The following is a 22411-nucleotide window of genomic DNA, read 5'->3' on the forward strand; positions in this document are numbered from 1 at the left end:
GGTATCAAAACTTTGAGAATCCCTGCACTAGAAGCAGCGCGCATTTTTGAGATTGAGGGTTAAGCAAGGAATTGGAATTCACCCTTGGTCTTTCTGCGTGGATCGGCCAGTCCTTGTCTGTCTGTCTGTCTGTTATCGTGCACATCACTCTGCCAGGTTGTCGTTTTCCGCACGCACAGCGTCGCTTAACCGCCTGTTTCCACATTTTGCAGTCGTGCCCCCGACGCCTCAGCCCACCGACGATGTGGACATCTACTTTGAGACTCCGGCCGACGACAAGGAGCACAGTCGCTTCCAGAGGGCCAAGGAGCAGCTGGAGATAAGGCACCGCAATCGCATGGAGAGGGTGAGTTACGCCGGGGTCGAGCCGGGACACGGCTTCTCTAATTAAAGGAGGCAATAAGTGAGACGTTTATTGCCTCTCCTGCAGTATAGCTGTAATACATTATCCGCAGTACTGATTATCAATACTAGTAAATTAAAGAAGTTTGTGCTTAATTCTCTGGAACAAAGACATTATGCCAACACCTGCAGTGAATACTTTTTGATCCAAAAACTACAAAACAGAGCAGCATTTTTAAATCGTGAAACTTTACTTTTCTCATGAGGCTCTTGTTTTTGGTTATTTTCCTTAATTAAGGGAGCATGGACTCCTGGATTACTGCTATTCAAACATTAAAGTGCATAAAACCTTAAAAAGAAAAGAAATAAATGCACTTCAGTGAGCGTAACGATGAATTTTATAGCCGAGCATATTTTTTAGGTTTGCACTGAGCAACGATTCCATAATAATCTTACAGCATAATGTAAATCTAATGATGTGAGAGAGAATTAAATAAGGCCCATAACGGGAAACTTTGACCAATCACAGGCTAGTTCACAGAGAAATGGCGCCTCCTACTGGCTGTTCCAAACAGCAGCGGTGCATACGTGACCCTGTTTTTGAAAGGTCAGATTGCACACCTGACCTTGTCACAGAACAAGCTCTCAGACTTTGAGATGCCATTTACATAGATAGGTGTGGAATTCTGGGAAATTAAGTATGCTAGAGGTTTTTTTTACCTGTTTAGCCTAGCACTGTATATTGGTTTTGTATGTTTTATCTGGATAAGGACTGACATGCTACAGATTGACGATATGTCAGTGTTCTGGTGGCAAGTTATGTTATAGTCAATCGCCCAGTGCAACTAACCTGTTGAGGCACTATCGCTAGCAGCTATTGTTGCTAGCCTGGACGGGAATCTTGCTCACAATTTTCCGAAAAGATGGAGAATCCACCGTTCAAATTGGAAGCATAACGTTGATAACATGCTCTGCCATGAGTCCCCTCACTTCTCGAGATTCAAGCATCACAGGAATGGAGAATGCTAGCTTTTGCTGCTAAGTTTTTTCGCTAACAGGAAGTAAACCGAGTTTACCGAGTAAAATATTACCAATTTTTTTTTTAGTAATGCCTTACAGTACCACATTACAACGAAAGGTAATGCATTACTTTTGTAACACGTTACTCCCAGCACTGTTGATGGTTTTAGAAACTAAGAAGTCGGAATTTCATGAAGTGTAAACTAAAAAAAATGAGTCTCCCAATAAACACACATTAAAATGGGTCTTGCTAGCTTTTGCTGCTTAGTTTTTTCTCTGTTCTCAATCTCAGTTTGCTTTCTTTTGGTTGCTAGCTTAATTTTAGCGTTAAATTACTTTTACTTTATTTATTTTAATTTCAGGGTTAAAATGCATTACAATTATTATTATTTAAAAAAAATATATATATTTTTTTATAGATTTGTACCGAGTAAAATATTATATATTTTTTGATAATATTTATTTTTTAGTAATACCTTACATTATCGCGTTACAGCGAAAGGTAATGCATCACTTTTGTAACACGTTACTTGCAGCTCTGTTGACGGTATTTCCAGCTAAGAAGTCGGAAGAAAACTCATTAATGTCGCGTAAACTACAATAAACGCACATTAAAATGGGTTTTGAAATGAACACAGCATTTCCTCGGATCATCTTGTGTGATCATTTGGTGGGAGGAACTCAGGACAAAGAGCCTCAACCCCCCCCAAAAAAAATGAGTATTGAACCACTGGGAGATGAGTCTCAGCGATCAAGTATGTTTCAATCGATCCGGCCTTCATGAGCTTTGTGTTTGCTCGTGTGCGGCTGAGCTCATCTGTCACCTGGACGATGTACAAGTCACTAAAATAATGGTGTACAGTCGACCGGCAAGGTCATAATTAAATGATATCTTACTAAACGGACTGTTGGCTGACCCATTTTATTTTTTATTGGATGAGGCCTGTAGAGACTGCAGTGTGCCGTGTTTTCGACAGGACTCTTTTTTTGGCAAACGTCGGCCTTTTGTCGACCACTTCTCATCTCATCCGTTCATTTCGGTCTCGTTCTCTCTCCAGGTAAGAAAGGAGTGGGAGGAGGCCGATCTTCAGGCGAAGAACCTGCCCAAAGCCGAGAGGCAGACACTGATCCAGGTAAGTCACTGATCCTCTCCCCTGAGAGTCACCCACCCCTCTTTGTCCCTTTGTTTGGCTGAGATGTGATGGCTTACAGGCACTGGATCTGTTGCCTGCCTGTGCCATTAAATATCTCCTTTCCCTGGCCGCACTATCTTTATCACTCTCACACGAAATTAGGGCACACTCTGAATGGGGAGACTTCTAAATGAGCCCCCAACTCCCTTGACAAGCCTTAGAGGCGACGAGTGTGAAATGGAGACCTGTTTTTTATGCTCCGCGTCGCTCGTCGAGCGCGTTCGCACCGTTCCGTCCAGACTAAAATGAATACCTTCCTGTGCGCGTACGTCCTTCACATTTTGCAGGATTGTTTAGTGGGTGAATATCTCCAGGCGTTTTTTTTCGTTTTGTCCAAAAACCTTTTTTTGAATTTTTCGTGAATTTTTACGCGTTTTTTTTGCGGGGGAAATGTGAGAAATGTGTAAACGGCACTTTACCAGCTTGTCAACATGATAACTTGACAAATATTCGACATATTGATGTCAAACTGGCACTGTCCATGCCTCTTACAAGTATCTTGGACAAGTTTGAAGATGGGTGACCTTGACCTACTTTTCAAGGTCACAGCTGCACTTGAAACTTGAAAAATAGCCAAAACCGGCACGTTTCAAGCTTGTCAACGCGATAACTTGACAAATATTTGTTGTATTGCTGCCAAACTGGCACTGTCCATGCCTCTTACAAGTATCTTGAACAAGTTCGAAGATCGGTGACCTTGACCTACTTTTCAAGGTCACAGCTGCACACCACATGTCCAAAGTGGCCTTCATTGCCTTAGCAAATTTTGCTTTAAAATTGGCATAAAAATGTGGGCGCATGGACTCGCGGAGCATTAGTAGTCATCGACTATCACACCTATTTTTTTACCTCTGAAGGAGCTCTGTTGTGTCACGCTGCTTAAAGTGCAAGCACATATTTATGTCTGTTTATTATTTCCTTTACAGCACTTCCAAGCCATGGTGGAGTCCCTGGAGGAGGAGGCAGCCAGTGAGAAGCAGCAGCTGGTGGAGACTCACCTCGCCCGGGTGGAGGCCATGCTGAATGACCGCCGCCGTCTGGCCTTGGAGAACTACCTGGCTGCCCTGCAGGCCGACCCCCCCAGGGTAAACACCACTGAGATCATATTTTATCATTTCCTTGAGTCTCTCCCCCATCTGTGCGTTTGCGTTTTCCTTCTCAAACACATTGACCCGCACACACACACATCTGTCACGCTGCACTCGCTCAGCCTCGCACTACTTATGGCCCGTGGCTAATCTCATATCCCGATGAAGGACCCGCTGCCAACTCTCACTTCATCATGGAGGAGACTGAACCACTGCGGCCAGAAAATCACATAAAACAAATCCAACACAGTCGCGTTTGAAACCGTCGTCTTTTATCCCTGCATTGTTTTTATTTCAAAATGCTATTTATTTTGTGTAATTCCTTTCATCTCAGTCGTCGTTTGATCCGTTTGCCAAGCACAGTTTGCTACTCTGTCTTTTCTCAGTGTTCCCAGTTGTGGACTTTCTACCTAAAAAGGAATACATTAAATAGATGTGAGGCTGTGGCGACATTCACTTTAATCTGTTTTTGTTCTGTTTTGTTTTTTGATAAAAAAAAGAAAAAAAAAACTCTGGATGTGTGGCTGCCGTCCACAGACTGTAGATATTTGAAAATGCATTGGTGAGGCTGCGGAAACAGAGATCTGTGGAAACGTTGATGCAGTTAACTGCATTTGATTCCCGGCTGATTCTTATTAGCCACAATAAGAACTATCGACTATCACTTACTTGGTTACACACCTATGGTCCGAAATCCCTATATTCCGAAAGCCCTACAGAATACAGAATGCTAACCCTAACCCTAACAGACATCAACTGACATCGACACCTATGCTCCAAAATCCCCATGTTCCGAAAAACCTATAGAATACAGAATGCTAACCCTTACCCTTACCCTTACACTTACCCTAACAGACATCGGCTGATGTCCGTCTGGAACATTGCGCTGGGGATAAATCCGCGCGTCCCCCAACGCATATGGCTCGTTCCTCCCTGCGAAACATGTACCGTGGGCTGGTCAGCGCCACAAAATTACCGTCCACTGAAACCTAACCCGAAGATTACCCCAACCCTAACAGACATCGCCACCTATGTTCCAAAATCCCTATGTTCCGAAATCCTTACAAAATACAGAATGCTAACCCTTACCCGAACCCTTACCCTAACAGACCTCGCCACCTATGTTCCAAAATCCCTACAAAATACAGAATGCTAACCCTTACCCGAAACCCTTACCCTAACAGACATCGCCACCTATGTTCCGAAATCCCTATGTTCTGAAATCCTTACAAAATACAGAATGCTAACCCTTACCCTAACCCTACCTACCTAACCCTTACCTTGAGCTATACCCTTACCCTTACCCTTACCCTTACCCTTACCCTTACCCCTACCCCTACCCCTACCCTTACCCTAACAGACATCGACTGATGCCAGGTCCGTCGGGAACATTACGCTGGGGATAAATCCGCGCTTCCACCAACGCGTATGGCTCGTTCCGCCTTGCGAAACACGTACCGCGGGCGGATCAGTGCCGCGAAATCGCCCTCCACTGAAAGGCCAGGCCAGTATTTGAAATGTGGAGGTTACTACATTGTAATCTCAAAGCGCTGGTCGGAACAGGGCAAGGAGGTCAAACCTCATAAGGCTTTCGGAACATAGGGATTTCGGAACATAGGGCTGTCCCCCACTTGGTTAGCTTAACTTATCACTCACTCACTTACTTATCCCTGTCATCAGTAGTACAGTCTGAATTTACTAAGTGCTGCAGTAATGTTGACGTAGCCGAGTGTTTTGCCACCGACACGACTAACCACGCCTCCTTCTCCTCCTTTCAGCCCCACCGCATCCTGCAGGCCCTGAGACGATACGTCCGCGCTGAGAACAAGGACCGGCAGCACACCATCCGACACTACCAGCACGTCCTGGCCGTGGACCCCGAGAAGGCTGCTCAGATGAAATCACAGGTGCCCCAAGCTCTGAGTAATGATTTTTAGAGAGTATCGGGATGGCTTGATGACACAGTCTTTGCCTCTTTTACCCCAATGTAGCTGTTACTAATACATTATAATGATGCATTTACCACCGAGCTTGAACCAACATCATGCTCCATCAGTGCTAATTTTTTGTCCAATTTAGTGATTTTGGCCATTATCGGCTGGATACTGAGCATCTTCTTGGCTCCATCCATCTGTTACCACTTTATCCTCCATGTGAGGTTTGCAGGGATGGGGGGGGGGGGTTGGCTGTATCCTGAGAGGCTACGCCCTGGTCAATTTAGAATGTCCAGTCAACTTAGCATCCTGCACAGAACCCAAATCTAACACGCACAGAAAGGTCCAAATGACACACTGCGCCACCGCGTTGAACCCTCAAACTCCAGCACATCAAACATCAAATGCAAACATTTGGAAGCAGCGCAGCGTAGATTTATACAGTTAATCATCGCTCTGCAGTCCTTTAAGGTCTGCACGCTTCCATTTGGTTAATTGGCGCCTCCTTCCCTTCCTGCCCTCCCTTTCCCTGCAAAGACGTAAGGCGTTACTGTACGAGATGCCGCTTCGGTAAAAAATGTGAAACCTCACGCTGAGCCACTCCAAGAATTCACAGTCCTCCTGTTCCTGCTCTGACAGGGGAAGGATAATGATGTCTCAGCCTCTGTCCTGTTTCTAAGTGCGTAGGAGGAAGAAGAAAAGAGTGTGTGTGTGTTTCTATGAGTCGGAGGAGAGTGTGTGTGTGACGGAGGGAGTGGAGCTGAGTGGTTGTGGTAGAGGAGGAGGAGGAGGAGGAGGAGGAGGAGGGCTGGGGTGAGGTGGTTCATTCACTTAAGCCTCAGCCCCGAAGATTAAAATTGCGCAGGTCTTGTGTAACGTTGGACTCTGAGCTTCTGCGCATGGGATTTGGCTGCGAGACGCTCTTCTGTTTGATGCACTCGCCTGCGTGCGTGCGCGCCGGTGCCCTTCGACACCGTTTATAGTTATTCACCACGGCCGCAGATAACACAGCAGATGGATGAGCACAACATATAGTGAGGAGGAGGAGGAGGGAGGAGGGAGGAGAGGTGACAGATATTGAAAGGGATCTGGGAGGTGGTGATGTGCTCAGACTGTGTTGTTGTTCTCTTGCCGAGAGTTAAATTCTGCATTTTCCTTTTTTTGTGTGTTTGGATTTGACATGTGATTTAGAAGAGCATTACGAAGCAATCCCGAGTAAAATGGCAGGCTTGTTGTGCTTTATATAACTGTGTTATGTGACTCCCTGGGATCAGGGTTATTCTCTTTTTCTTTTCTTTTTTTGTTGTATAAAAGCCTCACCTGTCTAGGTCAACAGAGGTTGCTTGATGTTTTGAAATCTGGACATGTGATCTCCTGTAGTGTGTGTGTGTGTGTGTGCAAACATGCAGAGGAGAGGCTGAGGCGGGGAATGAGGGGAAGTGGAGCATTGGTGCCCTCTGTTGGCGGCGCCGCTGCGCTGCAGGATTAAAAAAACCATGGCTAATCACGTTAGTGGCAAATAAACACGCGCTAGCTGCCAAGAGCTGGTCATTTTTGTCAGCGGTTGGTTGCTTTTTCATGTTGTGCCAAGCACTTTGGCAACAGGAATATGGAAATATTTATCCTTCCTAAGCATCATATTACTGTGAGAATGCACAACAATGCATAAAAAACATACTTTCCTCCCCCCCACACTCCTTTAACCCAGACTGATATAGTGGTGATCACTGGGACTGACAGGCTGTAGATCCTGTCATGTCAGTTCAAGGCTGATTTGAATATTATACACAGCAGCAGCAGCAGCAGCAGCAGCAGCAGCAGCATCGTGTTTCATGTCTGCACGTCGGCTGGCTGAGTCTCGCTTCATCTCGTGAAGAATTCTAACCGTGGGGGAATTTATTTTCCTGCTATTTCTGTGACACCTCAGTTAAAATGTATGAACGTGAACAACTCACTTTCCTACAATAACTTGTTTCCTGAGCGGAGAACAGTTTTGCACCGTATTTCCTCAAGTTTGTCACGTAAAGTATTTCTTTCTCCCGATATAAATATTGTGTATTTACGAGCACGTAACGCAACGAACGTGCGTTGATGTAAGTGTCAACTGCTTTTGATTGGTCCATCAGTTTTTTTATATATATAGTTAAAGCACATTATTTGATATTTGAGATTCTTATATGTGAATATTTTCTGGTTTTCTTTGCTCTGCATCCAATCCAACTTTATTTATAAATCACTTTAGAAACAACAACAACAGCTGAAACAAAGTGCTGTGCATCAGAGGCAAATAAAACATACTAATGTGTGACCTAATAGACCTAAGAACAAACAATAAAAGGATAAAATACATTAAAACAACACAAATAAACAGAAGATAAAAAGATTAAAAAACCAACGTCTCACACTGGGTCGTGTTACTACATGACAAAGAAGTCATAAAAATGTCTCAACATCGTTTTGAGGTTTGGGAAACACGTTTTCTGACATTTTAGCCGTACAAATATTATTCTGATCCATTACTCGTGAAAATAATCATTAATTGCAGTCCTAATATTGTAAAAAACAACCCACCCACATCCTGCCTACACACCCACCACAGTGTAGTCTGGTAGATCATAGTAAATACATGATACCCATGTTTTATACACATGGTTTTGCTCATAATGACAATAAAAGACTCTTGAATCCTGAATCTTTTATTGCATTGATGATTGATTTAAGCGACCAAAGAGTCCCACACTCTTAGAAATAAGGGTTCCAAAAGGGTTCTTCTACAAGGGCTGAGGTTCTACCTGGAACCATTTGCTTCTTCTTTCCCGAAGAAAGGGTTTTTCAAGGGTTCTTGGTGACACTAATGGTTCCAGTAAGAACAGTTTTGATCCAGAGAACCCTTTAAAACCGCTTTCCTGAATAAAGGGTTTTAAAAGGGTTCTTGGTGGAGCCAAAAAGGGTTCTCCTATGAGGACAAGCTGAAGAACCTTCTTGGAACCAGACTACTTGATGGAATATTCTTAACTGGAGGGATCAAATTAAATGGCCTGTGAGATATCAGACATATATTTAAGTTTGAATGTCAAAACTTGGTCCCAGATGTTTAATCTAATCCACCTGAACGGATTAAACGAGATCCTTCGACCACTGATTTCATCCTTTCATCGTTCATCGTTGTCGATTTCCTTGGTTCTTATCATCTTCCAGGTTTTAAGAGTCAATCTCTTCATCCTGCTCACTCCTATTTCCGAGGATGAATTTTTAATCTCCTCCTCGCGCTCATATTATTATCATTATTATAATTATTATTAAGTTCTGCACAGAAATGGCACAAAGCCACGTCTGTAATCTGCGATGCTATTAGGTGACAAAAAAAAAAACGTGTAACTTCACAGACGACAATGAGCAACAGAGCGAGTTACATGGGGATTTTTCTTTCCGTATGCTACGCTAATAGCTGTCACCGCAGGATTAGCGCTGAAATGATCACTTTAAGTAAATGGATTTGTCGTCTGTCACAAAAATAGCGACGCGCGCGTTTGAAATGCAAAGCAAATCCTGCCTTTCCAATGACGGGGGATTTACAGAGGATCTTATTATCAGTCAAATCATTGTGTTTCGAAATGGGAATATAACATATTTATGGAATATTAAAGATTGTATTATTCGGTCATGGATCGTCCAGGATTTTCGGAGCACAAAGGGATAGAGCTGAAACAATTAATCGATTATTAATCGATAATCGGTTTGAAGGTTTTTTCATGATTAAAACCAGATTTCTGATAGTTTTAGCTTCTTAAATGTGAATATTTTCTTGGTTTCTTTGCTCCACATAACGACAAAATCATTAAAACTGAATCATTTTGGTTTGTGGACAAAACGTGACATTCGAGAACATCGTCATTTCCAGCTTTGACAAACACTGATCAACTTTTTTTGGACATTTTCTGACATTTTATGGACCAAACGATTCATCGATTAATCGAGCAAATAATCGTTAGTTGCAGCTCGACAAAGGGATTCTAAGTAACCTGACGGTTTTTTGTTCCCCGACAGGTGATGACACACCTGCGTGTGATCGAGGAGAGGATGAACCAGAGTCTCAGTCTGCTCTACAAGGTTCCATATGTGGCCGAGGAGATTCAGGATGAAATCGGTGAGTCGTGTGAAGACGAAAAAAGCCCCAGGCAGACAGGCAGGCAGCATGGAGGAGGAAGAGGAGGTGGAGGAGGAGGTGGAGGAGGAGGAGGTGGTGTGCGTTAATAAAAATGAAATGAAATGAAAAGAGCATGGAATTCGTGCATGTGCCAGACAAGCCGGTGCATCACAATTCCTCTGTCTGTAGCACAAGCTTCTCTGAGTGTTAAAAGGGAAACAGAAATACAGGAGGAGACCGACAGAGTCTTTTTGTTAATGTGCCTTTTGTGCAGGGGAATAGAATTCAGCTGCAGTTCACAGCAGCTTTCATTTTTACAATGAGATCTAAAGGCACACGGGGAATATGTCTTATATTTTTTTATTTATTTATTTATTATTATTATTGTTATTGTTATTATTTTCTTTCCTTTGGTTCATTGAATGGAGCCACAGCACGGTGTCACGGCACAGATTATTAAAGTGGCTTCAAGTGACAGAACTGGGTCACGGCGTTCGCCGCGCAGCGTCCTGTTGGGAGACGATGCAGATTTCCATGGAAAACGGCTCTCAGATAAGATGCTAATTGGTAGTTAGCCGAAACGGGAGCGACCGTCTCGTTCTGGAGCAGCTCTCAGACTGGAGGGGGGGGGGGCGGGAATGATGGAGGCAAATTATTGATGAAGCTGTGACGGCATGTGCCAGGGGCTGACTCATGCCGTTCCTTTGACACAGTGAGTTGAAGGTGGGAATGTTCCACCTTTATTATTCCACCTTGCTGTTCTGGCAAATGCAAGGAAATCATCTCCTGTCTTTCTGCTGCCAGCGCCAGGTTAGTCACAGAGTAGTGTGGTAGAGTCATAGACTGTATGAAGAAATGAATGGCGTTTAAGCCAAGTGCATGAAAACTTAACTGGCAACCCATGGTTGCTCGCCAGCTGAGACTCTACTGACTGCAATGATTGGTAGACGGCGGTAGGTGGCGCCACATGCCAATACATGATTTCAAAACATAAACATGATTTGCAGTCTGCAAAATATTTTTTTTAAATGCAAATATTTTGGCTGTACTGTTGTTGTTGGTGAGTTCAGTTTGTTATATGAACATTATTCCTGAGTCTCTGTGACATATTAGGAGGATTGTATGTCCAGTTGATTTAGATTTATTACATAATGCACCTTTATTGTTATATTCATTGAAACAAAGTGCTTTTCCTTTAAAAATAAGGACATTTCTAAGTGACCCCAAACTTTTGAACGGTAGTGTACGACACCGTTAATTAATAGAGTTTGGCGAGAAGGGCGAAAGAGGGCAGAAGAAGTGCTATATCGCAGCGTTAAACCCCGATCTTTAGCGCAGAATCATGCCAAAAAGTGGGATGAGATCGGTTATTTTTGCGGTTATTTCAAAGTGACCCCAAACTTTTGAAAGGTAGTGTGTGATGTGATTGACAGCTGATTTGGCACACACGTTTACCTCGGCAGTTATTCTTGAGGCTTCAAAATGAACTGTTGGGTGTCAAAAACAGACAATAATGAGTGTCTCTGTTTGCCTCTCTCTCTGTTGTCCGTCCACAGACGAGCTGCTCCAGGAGCAGAAGGCCGACTTGGATCTGTTCCTGACGTCCATCTCCGAGTCGCAGCCGGATGTCACCGTGTCCTCGGAGGAGAGCGTGGAAGTCCCCGTGTCGGAGGGCAAGCCCTATCGGCCCTTCCAGGTCTCATCTTTGGGCTCGCACTCGGAGCCGGAGGGTGAGCACGTGCAGCATCAGACACGGCAGCGTCATGTGTGGTGAAAAAAAACGACTTTTCTGAAGGACGTTTGGCGACAAAGCAGCGCTGCCTGCACATATGAAGAAGAATAGGTTTACAGTATGTTTTATGCCAATGAAAGTGTGCTGTGAAGCCATTGGTTTGGACTTATCTGTGGCTGCACAGCTCCCTGTGGCATCGCCTTCAACACAGCACATAGTGAAGTAAGCTCATAAATGCACAAAAGCCTCGGGCTTTTATTCAAGCCCCAAAAGCTCTGGGGGGGGGGGAGAAGTGAAAAAAAAAAAAAGAAAAAAAAGAGCAGTCGCACTTTTTCGCCTTTGTCACATTTATGCCAAACAAAAGATTGAATTCTCAAGAAGAGAGAAAAAAGTGACGGATGGAGCGTTTCCAGCTCGAGTGAAGGGAAATTACACGTCTCCGTGGAGCATTTAATATACATGCCAACATCCCAGAGGGCTGAGACGGAGCCAGCCAATTCTGAAATGGGCTCCCCCCTTTTTTCACTTTGGAAATCTCTCAAATTTATTTCCTGACACTTCCCTGCTCGATTAACAGCTTGATAATCCTGCCTTTCTCTTCTCACTTCAGTTTTCTCTCTTTTACCCCCCCTCCCCTTCCCCCTTTTCTGTTCTTGTCGTTTTCTTTTTCCTTTTGCTCATTTCTGATGCCAAGGTGATTTTTCAGACTCCCCACGTGCCTTCAAGAAAGGTTGGTGCCTCTGTTGCATCTCTTTTATTTCTTTTTGTTGTTTTTTTTCTGTTTCCCCCACCCCCCCGTCCCCACATCCTCCTAAAACCATTTTCCATCCACACCTGCAGTATGTTCCGCTGTTTTCCTCTCCCTTTGGTGCAGTTTGGAATATTCTGTCTCTCCCTGCCGTGCTTCATTTTCTACTTTCTTACTCACATGGGCAGCAGCGTGCTTGGCTCTCACTTTGTATTATTATTTTTATCACGTAAGGATTATCACCTCATGCCGAACAGCAAAATCGCTTGGCTACATCCACGTTACTCCATTTTCATTTCAAGAAAACACCACTCGAGTGCCCAAAAAGTGTCAAATCGCTGCCGGCACCATTTTAGTTTTAGTCTGGATGAGCCGAAACTGAAATCTTTGTAAATTATCACGTATCGTATTTTCTGCATTCATACTGATCCATAAAGCTGTGAATGAAAAGCTCTGTCAAACACCTGCTGACAGATATATTCAGTTTGTTTTCAAGTCTCTGAACCCTAATTTCACTCACGCTGTTGCAGGAAGCCGGAAAATCAGTGTCTTTGTCTGAGTTGTTGGAAAAAAACAAACCTGTACATAAGTTTCCATTTTTTTTGGCCCTGTTTTTGCTCATTGAGACAAAGACTCAAGCAAATGTTATTTGAAATTAGTGCCGGGCATGTTAACCTGCGTTAACAGCGTCAATGCTAACGTGACGTCATGTTTACGTGACTCCCGTTTTGATAAAACGAGTCTCTAAAGTATCGCTACACTTTAAAAACAGAGGCACACATACCCAGTACACAGGTACGCTAGTTATTTGTAGCGCTGCTAAACTGACCGCTCCAGTTCGACGCAGCTAACGGTGCTAAAGAAGCTAACGCAGCTAACGCAGCTTAAAGAGCTAACTGGTAAACGGTGCCTGGACTCTGGTTATTCGTATCGCTGTTCTTTTCGTTTAATAAACAGACCACTCCAGTTCGACTGTAGGTGCAGCTAACAGTGCTAAAGGAGCTAACGCAGCTAAAAGAGCTAACTGGTAAATGGTGCGTGGACTCCGGTTATTTGTTGCGCTGTTCTTTTCGTTTAATAAAGTGACCGCTCCAGTCTGACTGTAGTACGCTAACGGTGCTAAAGGAGCTAACGCAGCTAACAGGTAAATTTTGCCTGGACTAGACACGTAAACAACGTCACACATGTTTTTGTCGCCATAGAAGAGAGAGTTGGAAAAAAGCCTGTACATAAGTTTCCATTTTTTTGGCCCTGAAATACATTTTATACTGTTCAAATTTCAGATTTAACACGCAAAATCTGTTGTTCGCGTACAACTACAGTGTTTTTTTTTCCTCAATGAAAGGATTTTCTTCAATTTAAACTATTAATACACTGTCTTAACATGCAGTAACTGCCAGATATTGAAAGTTATTCTGGAAAACTTTGCCTTTTCTGGCCCTTTTATAGTTAAAATAAGCAAAAAACAAAGTCCAGACAGACATTTTGATTCTTAGGTGTTAAAGTGTTAATGTTGTCCTTAGTTTTTTATTGTAGCAGAGGCGAGAATCCACTTCCTGGCCCCGGTGCATATCTGAACATTCGTGTAATAAACGTTTTCAAGAGTTTAATATTGATTTCTTCCCATATGGAGCTTGTTTTTTCATCTTAAAACACAGTTTTTAAATGAAAACACAGTAGATTGGATGTAGCTAAAGGTCTGGTGGACTCAGAGAGTCTTGAGTCATGTCCTCGTTCCTGTCATCCGGTCCACAGTACATTTGATGAAGCACCTTCCTTTAATGACCGTCTCTCTCCCACACACACTCATTCACCTCAGCAGTCGTCGCCCTCTCTTCCAGATAGGACCTGATTTAGTGACTCTGTCTGAGGCTCAGTGTTTCCACCGCTGACCCACAGTGCAATTTAAATTGGCTCAATTTGTTCTGGAAAGACATTAGCCGGGCGTGTGGTTAACTGTGCGATCGTACTCGGTGGCAAGGTCACTGACCATCAATTGCCAAATCTAAATTCAATATTGATTTCTATCGATTTCTAACTAAAATACTGAACCTTCCCAACTGTTTTTCCCCCATACAACTTTTTTCCTCTGAATTTGCTGTTATTTTGTGTCATATTAGTCTACAAATAATCATTATGGATGAGTTGGTCCATTATTTTCCCCCAGACCACTGTGACGCAGCAGATATTGCTTGATAAATGACTTAAAACTGTAGGGCACAAACTTTTTTTAATGTAAACAAATGTGAGTTACATTCAAAATTGTTGTTAAATTAGTTAGCACAATGCTAATTAAGCTCAACACGAACACGGCATGTTTACCTGCCGCGGCACCGGAGTCCAGTTAGCTCCTTTAGCGCCGTTAGCGGTCGAACTGGAGCGGTCTGTTGTCTACAAATAACCAGCGTACCTGTGTACTGCGTATGTGTGCCTCTGTTTTTAAAGTTTAGCGTTACTTTAGAGACTCATTTCAACAACTGGGAGTCAAGTAAACATGACGTCACTCACGCGTCATGTGTTAATGTGCGTTAACTTTGATGCGTTAACGTGCTCAGCACTACTAAAAACTCTATTGTTCAGCAGTTTCGCGCGGTGTATAAATGCTTCTTGTCCCCCGGTCATCCGTTGCTCTGCAGGTGTATACACACAAACGCTCCCTCAATCAGGTCTGACATGTAATGTAATAGCTTGATGATGCTGAAAATTCTTCCTTAATTTGACAGATTAGGACTTTTTGATGTTGTTTGTTTGCTGCAAAAAAATTAAAAATGGCTGATAAGTTGCTAGCAAAAAGAATTAGATTAGGGAACACATTTACTATTAACTTGGTGCTTACTAGCATGCATATAAGTAGCATATTAGCCCATATTAAGCACGTATTAACACCTTATTTAGGAAAAATCTTCATTCATGTCGTAATAGAGGTAGAATTAGGTGCTTAATGATTACTAATAAAGGGCTAGTATGCGACCTATATATGTTAGTAAGCACCGAGTTAATGGTGGATATGTGTGTAAGTGCTAGCTTACTTTTTATCTTGTAATGTCAACATCAGAGTTGTTTCCACATAAAGGAGGCAGCGCGAAAAGTAATATTACGTCGTTTCTGTTCACGAAAACCCAACAGAGCGTAATAATTACAACAAAAAATAAAAGTCACCTTTAAATGCACTTTTACAAATCAGTGCGTACGAGAGGTCGCGTCGATTGCGCAGAGGTCACTCTCTCGTTGTTGGCTGCTAGCTTGCGGTGCGATGCGATGCGCGTGCCCTGCCGTGCCATCTCTGACGTCACATCTGCCGAGTGCAGAGAGCTTTTGTAAACACACCAGCATTGTTTCCTCGCTTAATCCAAAAGGCAATTGTACTAATCTCCAGCGTTCGCTTGGCGCTGGCTGTCGATCAGGAGCAGCAGACAATAAGCTAACAACGCCAGACTCTATGCTATATGTTGCTCGTGACCCTGCTTCACACTGCCCCCCCCCCCCTCCCTCCTCTGGGCTTCTGATTTATTCATCGCATATCTTGCGTGTATGTGTGTGTGTGTGTGTGTGTGTGTGTGTATTAAAAGATCCTATGCTTATTTCATAGCCATCAATCTAACATGCATATTTGACACTGTGGCCCACTTTTTTTTTGGCTTAAACTCAAGGTTTTGTTAACCTCACGGGACTTTTAGATGGAAGGATTTTTAGAGGAGGAAGATGTTGAGTTTCATAACAGAGAAAGGTCAGCTCGCACTGTATATGCAAAGCAGCCTTTTTAAAACAGGCTTCTTTGTAGACGATATAGGGTCAGTAGTGTCGCAGTTGTTGGCCTCTCGCGCTCGCTCACACTGTGCCCGAATGCAAAGAAAGGGCTTTGTTGTCACCGGGAGACTGAGGCGACAGTCGAGAGCTGGGCTATCTGTGTGTGCAGCTGTCCACCATCAACACCACTCCAGTCCTTTGCTTGTGTTTGTGCTGCTTTTCTGCTGGGTTTTTTTAAAATATTTTTTTTATTCATTCACCGTTGCTCCTTCTCCACCTCCTGCAGGCTCTGCCATGTCTGGTTTGGACGGCCTGATCGGCGCCGAGGAGAGGATCATCAACAGCAAACCCAAGATCAGCAACAACGTGGTATGAGCGCCGTCCCGTTTCTTAACCTTGCTGGACGCGTGAACTGAGAGCAGAGCGCTGTGAAAGAGCAAAAAAAAAAAAAAATGTTTTGATATCGTCAGTTGCACAGATTGATAAAACGTACGCCGCAGTGCTATGGGGCTGAAATATGTGCCACCAGAAACTGAATTTGAATCATTTATATTTGAATTTGAATTGCTAAACTTGAATAATTGCATTTAAAAAACTGAATTTGAATCACATAATTTGAATTTGTATTGTTGAATTTGAATTATTGAATTGAAAACTGAATTTGAACTTGAATCTGAATTTGAAATCTGAAAATCTGAATTTGAAATCTGAAAATCTGAATTTGAAATCTGAATTTGATTTTTGAGAACTGAATTTGAATTGTGAGAACTGAATGTGAAGGTACATTAAGTGTTGAATTTGAAAAATTCCATTTCCAAAAATATACTATTCAGATTCAGTTTTTTAATGCAATTGTTAAATTTTAGCAATTCAAATTCAAATATAAATGATTCAAATTCAGTTTTTTCATGCAATTGTTCAAGTTTAGCAATTCAAATTCAAATATAAATGATTCAAATTCAGTTTCTGGTGGCACATATTTCAGCCCATACAGTGCTTTCACACAGCTCTCTCAAGTTCAGCGTTTACTTCCAGTAACTATGTTGTCATAGTTACAGCTATCTCACACAGGGCTATTTGCGTGTCTCTCTTTGGCCTCTGCCAAAAAGAAAAAGAAAAAAAAAAGCGACTTTCATTCAGATGCAACCCTGCACTTTGTTCGGCAGTCATCGCACGCTGCTTTCCTTTGCCAGACGCACCATTCTTCCTCACAGATCGTCAGACGAGGGCCCGTTTGCTGTGTTTCGCATGCTAATCCAACACCAACTGCAAGGCTGCTGTATTTGTGTGAATATGAGTCAATGCATGCATGTTTTTCTTTTTGCTGTTTTCCTAAGACGGAGCAATCCCGGGAGGTTAAGAGTGCTGTCAAGGGCAACAGTATCCAAAAATCAGATGCAGCACAGAGTTCTACACAAACTTCCAGCCTCAGAGTATTTATCTGTCCAGTGGATACATGTTATATATGACGGCAATGTGCCTGCTAGAGCCTGCAAATGATCACTTTTCCAAATGCTAACTGCTGTTAACTCCCAGTAGCCTCTGCGGCTGATGTAATATCCTGTCCCTTAAGTTTCGTTTTACTTTATTTTAGAGCTGAATTGATTAATCGATGAATCGATGATTAATCGATTATTAATCGATTACTAAATTAATCGGCAACTATTTTGATAATCGATAATCGGTTTGAAGCTTTTTTCATGATTAAAACAAGATTTACTTTGTTTCTTTGCTCCACATAACAAAGAAATCATTAAAACTGAATAATTTTGGTTTGTGGACAAAACAAGACATTCAAGAACATCGTCATTTCCAGGTTTGACGAACACTGATCAACGTTTTTTAAAATTTTCTTACATTTTATGGACTAACCGATTCATCGAGAAAATAATCAACAGATTAATCGATTACGAAAATAATTGTTAGTTGCAGCTCTACTTTATTTTTAAGGTGGACCTTTAAAGGTGGACTTAAAGAGATTGTACTAAAGCGAGCGTTCTGAACAGGGCTGTTTTGGCTGTGGTGACTGAACTGCTGTGGTGCTTCATCCTTAAGGTATTTTGACCAAAGCATGTCACAGATATGTTCATTAGGACACCAGGGAACTAGTTTAACTTGTAGAAATAGGTTATAATATGACCCCTTTAAAGAAAATGTTTAACTTTGTGTTATAATCCGTTTCTCTCTGGGCTGCTCCGTCTCCATGGAAGGCAGATTTATTTTTTGTTGTTGTTGTTGTTTTTGTGGTTTCTGTCACGTGAACACGCCCACGTCCACTCACGGCACTTCTTCTTCTTCTCCAGATTAGAGCGAAAGAAAAAAAAAAAGGCTAAATGCTAACTGTGTGCCGTGCAGAGTCTGTTGTTGATGCTTGCAAAAAAAAAAAAAAAAAAACCCTCCTTCCTTCCTCAACTCTCTCCTTCCAGTTTGTACACGACATCACCCAAACACAGACGATCCCTGCAGTTTACTCGGCTGCACATTCACAAACCTCTTTTTCCACTGTCCATCTGTCTCACACATACACACTTGTCTCTCTCACACACACACACACACACACACACACACACACACACACACACACACACACACACACACACACACACACACACACACACACACACACACACACACACACACACACACACACACACACACACACATTGTGTGAGTGTAACCTGGGCTCCCCTGTCTGTGTTGACAGGTGATTGATGAGTCTCTGGATGTTAAAGAAGAGGTTTACAGTGCAGATATAGCCTACGTATTGCATGATGATGAGCTGGTGAGTATAGCAGTGACCTCCGCAGGGGGAACTTTTCTGGGGAACTGTAGATATCAGTAGTGGGGGAGAAGAAGATGACAGAAGAAAGGAGGGAGTGTGGGAGTGTGCAAAAAAAAAGGAAACGGCTTTATAGCATTTTTTTCCTAATCCCCTCTCTCTCATTTTTTCAGGCTAATATGTTTTGGTTATTTGTGCATGGGTGCATGTTTGTTTTTATGTGAATGTACACGTCGGAAAAGTAACGGAGAATGTGAAAAATCCACACACGTGGATTTCTGCTCATTTGGGCTCCTTTACGCATATGAGTAGTCTGTGTCATATGTGCCAGATTATGTTGGCGTAGGTGGCGGTGACTGTGGTTGTCTCTGTTTGTGTGTGTCTGTCTTTGTGCGTGCGTGTGTGTGTGTGCGTAAATACACAATTGGCCACGTTACGAGAATCCATCACAAAGGCGCATTTCATGCATGTGTACACACGACTCACAAATCACAGACCCTCGCCGAGTCTGAAGAGACGCTGTCTCGTCTTCCCTGTGGTTTTTATGACGTATGTAAGATCGTAGAGTCCTGTTCATTTATGTCTCTATTCACAGAGGCGGTTCTAGAGTCTGTAGGGGCCCTAAGCAAAAATTCCCAGGGGGCCCTTCCTTCCAACCAGTGTTTTTTTTTTTTCGAAATGAATGAAATAACATGGAATTAAAAAGTATGTGGAAATATAAATGTAAAGAACAATAAAATACTGTAAATAGCTTTTAAAAACCCATATAAACTTAGTAAAAAATTACATTACACTGTAAAGAACCCACATTATAAAACAATAAGAACAATAAAATACTGTAAATATTTGAAAAAAACATATTTAAACTGAGTAAAAAAGATATGGATTACACTGTAAATAATCATTTTCCAACTTGCAGAACGATAACTTCACACAGGTTAACGTGAGGTGGGGCCCCTTTAGGGAGGTTTCCTACTGAGATGCCATTGCAAATCGCCCAATGTTGTATAAGGAGGACGGGGAGGCGGCTGGTCACTGCACATTTCAGTAAAAAACAGCCTTTAGGCTCCGAGTGTCGGGGCCCCCTATCAGCTCGGGGCCCCAAGCAGTTGCCTGCCTTGCCTGTTCACAAGCTGCGCCCCTGTCTATTCAAGCGTTATTTTGATTTAGATTCTTCTCCTAAAAGTAATGTTTTCCATTATCCCTGCTGGGCATCATTAAAATCCAAATTCAGCTTATCATAAATAAGTCGTTTTTTTTCCTCATAGTAAATAATTGAGTAGCTTATATATGTTTTATTTTTTTTAAAAATGGAAATGGTTGTGTGTGTCAGCCTCGTTTGCTAATCTTATAATCTCTTAAGTATTCTCTTCGGACTTCAGCCGTAAAGATTTCAGAACATGAACTGCACTCATCGGGGGAAATGATTTTCACTGTTAAATCTATAATGGGATTTGAAGATCAGATGAAATGGTGGAAATCACAGCAGATTCCACATCTTCTCTGTCCGTGCTCAGATCCGCAGTTATCTGAATTTACGCTCGCCTCAAGCTCAATTTAGCAGCAAATGCGAGGCAACAGTTCACGTCTGCAGGGCTCCAAACTGTTCAAGATAAAAGACTAATGATGATGTTTTAACATAGTACACAAAAACTACAAATGCTCAGCTCCCGCCTGAATTTGTGACCCATAATTCTTCCAATATCCGCAAACAAGCCAAATAATAAATCAACACACGGACATACATGACCGTTCAAAAGTTTGGGCTCACCTATACAATTTTTGTTGTGTTTTCCATTAAAAGTCAGACTTTTATTCATCAAAAGAGTTGCAAAATGAATAGAAAATATAGTCAAGACATTGGCAAGATTAGAAATAATGATTTTCATTCAAAATAAAGAATGCTGCAAGGGTTTTCAAGGGTTTCAAGGGTTTTCTAATCATCCAATTGCCTACTTACGTGATTAGCAAACAATGTATCATTAGCCCTTTAAGGTACACACAAATAAAAAATCAAAGGAAAAATTATATATTTGCATTTTTTATTATTTTATTTACTTATAACGAAAATCAATATATATACATATATATTTTTTTTTTAAATTAGACCCTACAGTATTTCAGATACGGGCCTCTACCAAACGGTTGAGACGTCTGTTCACAATAAACCTGGTAAATTCATAATGTACAACATTCAGAGTCACATTAAAGTGTTAGTGAGTTCAGCTTGATGCATTTTTCAATGAGATATAGTGACTTAAAGTGTGGTCCACCAAATGGTTGAGTAGTACCTCAAAGCATTGGTTCTCAAAGTGCGGCCCGGGGGCCAATGGCGGCCCGCAGAAACATTTCTGGCGGCCCACAGTGGATTACAGTTGATAGTTTTAATCCAGAAGCTACTAAGCTTGTTAAATGTTTATTGGACATTACTGAATACAGACCAATAAGTGTAAACAAAAATGGGTATTTACCTGGTTTCCATATGGTGAATTTTAGTGTATTATTGGGTTATAAGCTGGTAATAAGCAGGTAGCTACAGCCCCCAATTTCTATTTACCCAGTAAAATGGTAACAGAAATGTGTTACTTGGTATTAACCTGTAATTAGAAGGTAAGAACAATGGCCAAAATACTGGGTAATTACCCAGTAAATTATAAAGTGTTATTATGTTACATATTATTATTATTATTATATATGAAATTACATTATATTAACACTTATATTACTTAACGCTAAACTGTAGAACTGCAATCTGGTCATTAGAATTATTACAAATGTGATTTCTTTCAGTTTTTTTTTCCCTTTGACGGCCCTCAGTTCAATGTTGGGTTCCTAAATTGGCCCTCAGGTATCAAAACTTTGAGAACCCCTGCCTTAAAGGGTTAAAACACTGGAAATGGGCCTCTATACACCTATGTACATATTCCATTAAAAACCCCAAACTTTTGAACACTAGTGTATATATATATATATATGTATAAATATATTTTCTATCATTATTACAGTTCCTCAGCTGTGTTTGTGTGCATCGTCTCACTGTAGCACTCTCTCTCTCTCTCCATGTTAGGGGACCTACCGTCCTCTGGGAGAGGACTTCAGCTTCGGCAGCAGCGCCCTGATCGGCCTGCTGGTGATCGCAGTGGCCATAGCGACGGTGATCGTGATCAGCCTGGTGCTGTTGAGGAAGAGGCAATACGGCACCATCAGCCACGGCATCGTCGAGGTGAGCCGTTATCCCCCTGTTATCTGTGGCACGGCGTGTCGAGGTCATAGAACGCGCAAACACACACACACACGATACGATCGCCCGTCTTGTTACGAGTGACGGTTTATATGAAATTTAGCGGGTTTTGTGTAAATGAAGCATGTTAGCATCAATGCTAATATGCCGGAATTTGCACAATTGCTAGATTGCATGTGGAATTTACACAGGTACACAAATAAACAATGTTTGACGCTTGTTTGAAGGTTAAATTTAAGTTGTAACAGCCCCATAATGAGCTGGTAGTCTGATGGACGCGACGGTTTGACGCTTCAGTACATTTTTAGTCCCTCCTCGCTTGTTCTCTGTTATTTATTTTACACCATTCATCGGAGAGGGCAATCCACTTTAAAACCTGAAAAAGAAAAGAAAAACATCCCAAAAAGATCTGATACAGGGCCGTCCCAAGCTTTAATGGG

General features: G+C 42.1%; 1 protein-coding gene across 5 annotated transcripts in view; it reads left to right on the forward strand.

Annotated features, from left to right (window-relative positions):
• aplp2 (amyloid beta (A4) precursor-like protein 2) overlaps nt 1–22411 on the forward strand; it is a 100826-nt gene that overhangs the window by 77126 nt on the left and 1289 nt on the right. For 2 of the 5 annotated variants that reach the window (XM_083886008.1, XM_083886012.1), the window contains 10 exons: nt 213–346; nt 2421–2495; nt 3482–3640; nt 5422–5550; nt 9625–9724; nt 11281–11454; nt 12151–12186; nt 16238–16320; nt 18656–18733; nt 21798–21953. In XM_083886008.1, the coding sequence (XP_083742134.1) occupies nt 213–346; nt 2421–2495; nt 3482–3640; nt 5422–5550; nt 9625–9724; nt 11281–11454; nt 12151–12186; nt 16238–16320; nt 18656–18733; nt 21798–21953 (1124 nt within the window). The remainder of the gene's footprint in view (nt 1–212; nt 347–2420; nt 2496–3481; nt 3641–5421; nt 5551–9624; nt 9725–11280; nt 11455–12150; nt 12187–16237; nt 16321–18655; nt 18734–21797; nt 21954–22411) is intronic. The other 3 variants (XM_083886009.1, XM_083886011.1, XM_083886010.1) reach the window with 3 other exon arrangements.

The sequence above is a fragment of the Microchirus variegatus genome (genome assembly GCF_963457635.1).
Source record: "Microchirus variegatus genome assembly, chromosome: 3".
Taxonomy (NCBI): domain Eukaryota; kingdom Metazoa; phylum Chordata; class Actinopteri; order Pleuronectiformes; family Soleidae; genus Microchirus; species Microchirus variegatus.